The sequence below is a fragment of the Castanea sativa genome, chromosome 11 (assembly GCF_040712315.1).
Source record: "Castanea sativa cultivar Marrone di Chiusa Pesio chromosome 11, ASM4071231v1".
In the NCBI taxonomy this organism is placed as follows: domain Eukaryota; kingdom Viridiplantae; phylum Streptophyta; class Magnoliopsida; order Fagales; family Fagaceae; genus Castanea; species Castanea sativa.
Window position 1 is genome coordinate 21,168,542 of NC_134023.1, and position 7,537 is coordinate 21,176,078.

The 7,537-nt window shown below is 31.6% G+C and overlaps 1 protein-coding gene across 2 annotated transcripts; it reads right to left on the reverse strand.

Moving 5' to 3' along the window:
- Positions 1 to 1,251: 1,251 nt before the first annotated feature.
- Positions 1,252 to 7,537, reverse strand: LOC142617807 (CASP-like protein 4D1). Of its 2 annotated transcripts, XR_012841053.1 has the most exons (5): positions 7,082 to 7,189; positions 6,026 to 6,214; positions 4,945 to 5,325; positions 3,251 to 3,449; positions 2,367 to 2,494 (listed from the first exon to the last, which is right to left on the reverse strand). XR_012841053.1 is itself a non-coding variant. In XM_075790769.1 (3 exons), the coding sequence occupies exons 1-3, from the start codon at positions 7,535 to 7,537 to the stop codon at positions 1,441 to 1,443; spliced, it is 465 nt and encodes a 154-aa protein (XP_075646884.1). In that variant the 3' UTR covers positions 1,252 to 1,440. The 2 variants fall into 2 exon arrangements, 1 of the variants encoding a protein (XP_075646884.1); XM_075790769.1 differs by lacking the exons at positions 3,251 to 3,449; positions 4,945 to 5,325; positions 6,026 to 6,214; positions 7,082 to 7,189 and adding exons at positions 1,252 to 1,638; positions 7,395 to 7,537 and having other exon boundaries at positions 2,371 to 2,494.

The window sequence follows — 7,537 nt, forward strand, 5'->3', positions numbered from 1 at the left end:
TATATGACATAGCAAATTAAATCATATAGTTTCAATACTGGGCAATGTCTCATGCAATGTGTGAGTACATCATAAGATCATTTGAAAATATTTTGTAAAAACATTACTTTCCCCCCTTGACATTTGTTTGATCAAACTATATTAAATTAAAGTAAAAAATTTTGTTTATTAATTTGCCCTTTGCTTAAAGTAGGTTTACAAAATTATCCTCCCTTTCAGACTTAAAACTCATTGGTTTATATTTTTAATCAAAGACTATTTTTAAATATTTATTATGAATTTTTTTAAAAGATTTTTCAACGAATTGCGGAGAGATTTGACATTTCAAGTATTTGCATGCTTGGTAAACTTTGCATTATATATTATTCTAAAATTTTCAATTATGTTATTACTAATCATAGTTAAACTTTGGTAAAAAGAATTTTGTAGAAGTTTATGATATACTGTTCGTGGATCATACTAATATAAACAGTCTATTACTAATATAAACATAAGGAGGTGAGTGTTATTTTCTTTAAATCTTAGGAGATGTAACTATTGTTTTTCTTCAGGTTTTGGGTGGAGAGTTACTCCTCTAAACCTTAAGGAAGGGGAGACATTTAATTACCTCTTAGTTATATTATGTCATTAAAAATTTGGTAAATTTATATTATTATGATTGATATATGTGAATATATTATCTGACTGATTTAACTGCATAATTATTTTCTATATTTTTAATTACATTTATTATTAAATTTTCTTTTGCCTTTCGTTGTTTTATTTTTCATTTATTTTTAAAACAACTAAACTATAGGAGGAATTCATGTTCCGAACCATTTATCTTTTTAATATAGATATTATAAAAATAACCATATAAATGACCAAGATTCCCGTGTCTCAATGACATTGTCCGGAGTATCCTCAATTTAAATCCTCTATCCCAACTTATTAGAAGCAAAAAAAGAAAAAAGAAAGCAAAAAAAAAACCATATAAATTCCCTTTTTACGTTAATAATTAGTACACAACCTATAAAAATTAATAATTAGAAATGAATGCATGTAACTCATTAAACACATGACAATAAGTTAATATTTTTTTCGCAATAGAACATATATATTAATAGTTTTTCTGAGATCAATGCTATGGGCAAATTTCATTAGTTGCAAGAAATCTCTTTTTATGCCATTGCAACTGATATTGTTGCATACAACACTTAATTGGCGAGCACTAAATTATCTGAAGATATTCCCAGGAGTAGTGGCTATATAATGAAAAGACTCAAGGATAACATTAGTATTGAAATGCCTCTCAAGAAAAACTTGTTCTGGCATTGGGTCTCCACAACTTCTTCAGAATTGGTAATTGCAGTGAAATGCCTCTCTAAACTAGAGAGGCATTTCAATTCTAGGAAGGAAAGTGGTAGTTATTAGTTAAAGATTGTTGCATGATGACAACAACTAAACTTTCTTTTGAAGTGCATAAGAAGACATGATTGACAATGAAGCAGTGCACACAAATGCGAGGAGAAGGCGGCCAGCTGATACAAATCCCATATTGAAATATCTCGTATTGTAAAACCCATCATAACAATTTTTGAAATCTATGCTAGCACCAATTCCTGCAGCTGCCGCGGTGGCTAGTACGTATGATATAACCTGCCAAAGCCATGATTGTCAAACTCCCAAATTAAAATGTAACCAAGTTGTTTTCGGGGGTATGATAGTTCTGACCCTTCTGATTTCTAAGGTAACAATGAGATATATTTTCGACTAGTGATGTTAGGGATAATACAATTATTACATAATATTTACAATCAATGTGTCACTAATTATAATTTATATTAGAGTAGTGATGTTAGGTCTACATAATACTTACAAATTTGTATGTCACCAATCATAAAAAAATAAAAAATAAATAAAATTTGAAGTCAATTATAAGGTTGTTGAAGTCCACTAATCACATTATTACCACATAAATTTGTAAATATTTTAGTGTAGAAGCCTTTAGTCTGGTATGCAATCTTGCAGCTCAGCCTTTTCTGAATATCTTCTAAAAAAATAAAATAAAATAAAATAAAACTCTAATTGGGGGCCAATAAATAGTAATTAAGTCATTCTTACTTAGAGGACAAGCCTTTCGATCAACATATCAAGTGAAACCTTAGAAGAAATTTCCAGGAATTTCAATATACAATGAGTCAGGCCGTTGTTTTCAGTTGCAAATGTGTAATATTCTTCTCTATTTCTTTATTTTCTTTTCTTTTAAAGGAAGCTATTAAACTAAGCCTCAAATATCCTACAGTGCCATGAAAAAATGAAATGAAATAGGAAGAAATTAGTAGGAAATCTAAGACAATTAAAAAAATAATAAAAAATTTATGATGGTACCTTGTCACCATACAATTCAAAGAGAACCCCTTTATCATTCTCCATCACGATCCGGAACATTACAAATGCAATTGTTTGCAAAAGGCTATATGCAATCCCAATGATGCCAATACCAAACATGTAGCTGCAGTTTATAAAAGTTTCACATGAAATACTTAGTAAAAAACAAAAAGAATTAATAGAAAAGAAATATCTAGGCATATCAATAAATAAAATTAAATACATTTAAATATATAGGGGGAAAAAAGGCTCTGAAAAGGAGCGATGATATAATTAGAGAAGATTAATCCCAAATTTTTTAATAAATTAATTAGAACCAGTCACATATATTTTTTTCCATATCTTATTTTGTTGACTAAAATTGTAATTTCAAAACATAATTTTCAACGTGTGCCTATGTAGACTAATTTCTGTACAAATACAATAGCAATATTAGTGATAATGAAAATTAATTTTTCAGTGCTTACATCTTACACTACAAGAAACTTGGCTATTTTCAACGGTTGAAACCGTCGAAAAAAGTATTAAAAACCGTCGAAAAAAATATTTTCAACGGTTGGAATGACCATAGAGAACCGTTGTTAAAAACCGTGTCGAGAATATTTTTCTACGACCTATGCAACCGTTGAAAAAAGTATTACACATTTATCAACGGTTAGTAACCGTCAAAATATATACATTAAAGTATGCTTATTACTTTTATCCACAGGCATCCAACCGTTGAAATATGTATTTTTCTTGTTAAAAAAAAAAATAAATTTGGATGCACTCTTTCACAATAATCCAAATTTAATAATCTGAAACAAACTGTAAAAATCAATACAGCTCAACTACTCTACCTACTGCCCTTTACACTCTTAAATTTACATTGTTCATCTACCTTTTAAAATAGAAGATTCTTATAACCTTTAACCTTCAAGACCAATTCATTGGAAATTTTAAAAACATAGTGATTCACATCTGCCATCTAGACATCTATAGCCAAGTCCTCTTCAATGTGCATGAGATCCCATTAATCACTAAGTTCTTTTGATGCCTGCAAGAAGTGCCATCCATTAGTCATTGTTTAAGTGCCAAACCTGAAAAAGCCAAATAAGGGTAGTTCATTTTAGGAAGAAAATGCACTTACCTAAAAAAATAAATAAATAAAACCAGCACAAAAAAAGTCACATATTAGCAATTTACAAATGTATAGATGCAAACTTGGTAAGTGAAAGTGAATGATTGGACTGAACTATCAACATTTTAAAGGAGGTAATTTATTCTATTAACATTTCCAAAATTCAAATTCAAATAAGAAAACACCTAAAATTGCATAAACTCATTTCTTAAAATTAAAACTAACCATATCAAAACTAGCTAAAACGAAAAGAAATGCAATAAACAAAAACAAATAACTGTGCACATTCTATAAATAGAAAATGAACGTAACTGATTTGGAACAAAGTTTGGGTACCTTATTTCATAACAATGAATATGCTAAAAAAAAAAAAAAAAACTGACAATGCCTTTTGACCCCACACCAAAAAGTATATTTTATATGAAAGTTCTTAAGGAGAAAGAAACATAATAATTTCCAATTATATTTGAAAGTTCTTAAGAGAAAGAGATGCATCAGTATCCAATTATATAGGATATATAGGAATTTATACATCTGACCAGCATCACTAATCACCTAGCCCCGTTAGAAACATAGCATGTTTGTGCTAGCAAAGACCAAGTTTGTACCAGGGAACTGGTAACCAGAAATCAAATATGCACTATGACAAGTTTCTTAATTCGAAAAACTAAAAGTACATATACAATTCCTTTGATCAAACATGTAAGATATAAGCAAAATCATAAACCAGACTTTCAAATCATCCGGTGCCATTAGTAACGTATCTTAGGAATACTTGTGTGCCTAATTGCCAAGCTTGTATCTAAATACTGTGTTTACCACAAAGCAAATGTATCATATTACTGAGTTTCTTAATTCTGAAACCAATACTACACCTACAATATCTTTGATGACTTAACCTAGCATTTAAGTTTTATTTTAGACATATGGATCATATTGTAGAGGAGGAAAACCAGCAGCAGTAACCCACCATCAGAAATCCACCATCAGAAAGGGTTGGTAATCAGGTAATGACAAGTTAATTTATCCAAATTTTGGGCAGATTATTTAAACATCATTCTAATACCACAAAAACAAAAGTGACCAAATAAAAATAAAAGGACCAAAATATTTCATCCAAATTTACTGTTCATTCAATCCAGGCACCACACCCCTACTTTATATCACAGTTATAATAATAATTCCAAAGCCAATGAGCTACCCTCCACCACAAGTGCCTTACATTGGCTCACTCAATCACATGCATGGCACGTGCAACACAATCCAACAAACAAACATGTTTGATACTGATTTCTACAACCATTATTTTATTTTATCCAACTCTCTCTTCCATAGCATTTTATATGACAAAACTGCCCTTATTACTAAAGATTGAGAGGACCAACTTTTGAATTTTCTTAAATAAATATTGGCATGCCCAAATGAAAAAAGTTGTGGTTTTTTTGAGAACTTACTTGTACTCACAGACCATGAGCAACCCTCCATCTTTGCAGATGAAGCAGTAATCTTCTGCAATCTCTTCCTTCTTTCTCCTATTTTCCTTGCCATAATCTTTGAACCAAACACTATCTAACTTCCAAACTTAATCCCAGGGCAACCCAAATCCTTGAAACTCAAAAGCTGAGAAACCTGTCAAATAAACAAGAGTTATCCGATATACATACACCATCTCTCACTCTCTCTCTCTCCCCTGTGATACAGGAGCCCCCATTTAGGATTTCAACAGACAACATCACCTAAATAAGCCTGAGCACAGTTGGTTATGCCAACAGTATCAGAATTCTCCTCCACATTAATCCACTCATGAGAGTCAAGATACTTAAGATCCTTCACAACTGCACGTAAAATGCAGAAGAAAAGTATAAGCACAATAGGTAGGTTAATTTTCAAGGAATCCAACAAAGACGTGACATCAACAATTCCCAAAATAAATATTAAATAAAGTGATTCTGTAACTAGAAATGAAAAGATATTGCAAAATGCTACAAAATCAATGAACTAGATTATCATTTATATGGGAGAACTATCTCTATTCTATATGGATATATCGATTAGAAATTTGATTGGATAACTTTATGAGAAAACAAAACTCCAGTAAAAAAATTGAGAGAGAGAGAGAGAGCTGAGTAATGCACTGACAAATGAAGAATGTTGCTTGTTAAGTTTGTAGAAGCATTCAAAACCCTTTTACATTTTTTTTTTACAATACTCTTGACACCCCACATACTGTTGGAGCACCATAAATAATAGTAGTAAATAAGCTGCTTTTTCATATAAGTAAATAGTTGAATTGAGATGAAGAGATCCTTGAAATCAGAGTATGACCACTTAAAAAATAACAGCCAGTTGTTTTTACATAACTTTAACCAAACACTTGTGTGCGCAAAAGATGGTGTGAAGATGATTATCTTTATGTCAAGCTCTTCCGCCATAAAAATTAACTCACTGCCATGATGTATTAATATTGATCAGATCAGGACTAGATAAATATTGCAATAAGATTTCATATAAAGAAAAAAAGAAACAAAGACAAACCTGAAGAGTGTGGCAAGGGATGTGGCAAGGAGGGTCAGATCTGTCAGGTTCTGAGGCAAGATTCAAGAGATCAAGAAAAAGACAGCTAAAACCATCCCAAACATCAATAAAAGAGGCTTTATTTTTCTTTCCTATTGCAGCATTATCATTCACAAAATCTCTACTTGTAGAATCCATTCCAAGCTTCCCCTGTCATACCCAAAAGAACGCAATACAATTTATTCTGATCAAAGAATCACAGATCAACCATTTCAAGCAACTAATACAAAAATATAAATGAGAGATCCAAATCCACATCTGCGTCTTTCTGATTTATATATAAAAGGCAAATAAAGAACAACCCATCAAAGCAAAGTCCCATAAATAGCAGAAGCAGAGCCTCAATGGAACACAGAGATCCTCAAGCCCTTCAGCGGCAATTGCCACTTGGTCTCACCCTATTGGTGAATGAGATAAAATGAGACAGAGTGGTCAACTCAGTACATGAAAGCCGAGTCACTCACTATTCACTCTAGAGGTTTTTTTTTTTTTTTTTTTCGGACCAAGTCCTAGATCAGACTAATCCCCACTCATTGCTCAGGATTCTAATAACACAATGATAATGGGATTATTTTATTCCTCTGAACTGTTACCAAAAAGCCCCAATCCAAGTCTCATATAATGATCTTCAACAAAAAAATATGAAGAATTGAAAATAAGGTGGTACCAATTCCTTAGTTATTTCTCATTATTCTTCCATAGAGTAATAATTTAGACAAATCTTAAAATCCCAAATATCAGTCCCACCTCAAAGTGCATATAACGCTAAGATAGATTCATACAAATCACAGAATCACGTTTGCAAATCGCTAAGACATACCAAACTCCATTTAAATTGAGTTCAACACACTAAGTTCTAGTAAAGTAAAATCAAACCTTACTTATCTCATCGGACATTTCTCATGAACCAAATAGTAACTATGACAAAAACACTTAAAATCAAACACACACACACAGAGTGATTCACAATAGTTCCACATAACACAAAATTTTCAAAAAGGAATAAGAATTCAGTACCTCATATTCATTTCTGACTGCGCTAGGGACCCTCGAGGGCCTCGACATCGAAGGAGTCGATGCGTGGACCAGTGCACTGTTGGATGAATTTCTCACCTCTTATTTAGTACTTATTTCAACAGTTATGCCAACTGTGGAAATATATACGTGAATTTCTCGCCACTTATTTCAACAGTTATGTCAACTGTAGAAATACATATGTGAATTTTTCAACAGTTGAGTGCAAATGTAGAAATTAAAGACTTTTATTAACATTTTTTAGTGACCGTAGATAAAAATATGTTGAAAAAGCTCATGTTTGTTGTAGTGTTACCTGTAGCTATAAAGAGCCTTCCAGGCGTACTTTTCAGATTCTGTGTTCTTATTAGTAATAAGGATTATGAATGATAGTAATAGGAAAAGTAAAGAGAGGCCCCTCAACGTAAGAGTCGCGACCTGAGATTTTGGTAGTGCCAT

Coding starts and splice junctions, on each gene's coding strand:
- LOC142617807 (XM_075790769.1), bottom strand. CDS start 7,537: ATGGCACTACCAAAATCTCAGGTCGCGACTCTTACGTTGAGGGGCCTC. Junction 2,495..7,394: donor AAGGCTCTTTATAGCTACAG/GTAACACTACAA, acceptor TATAAACTGCAG/CTACATGTTTGGTATTGGCA. Junction 1,639..2,370: donor TTGAATTGTATGGTGACAAG/GTACCATCATAA, acceptor TGGCTTTGGCAG/GTTATATCATACGTACTAGC.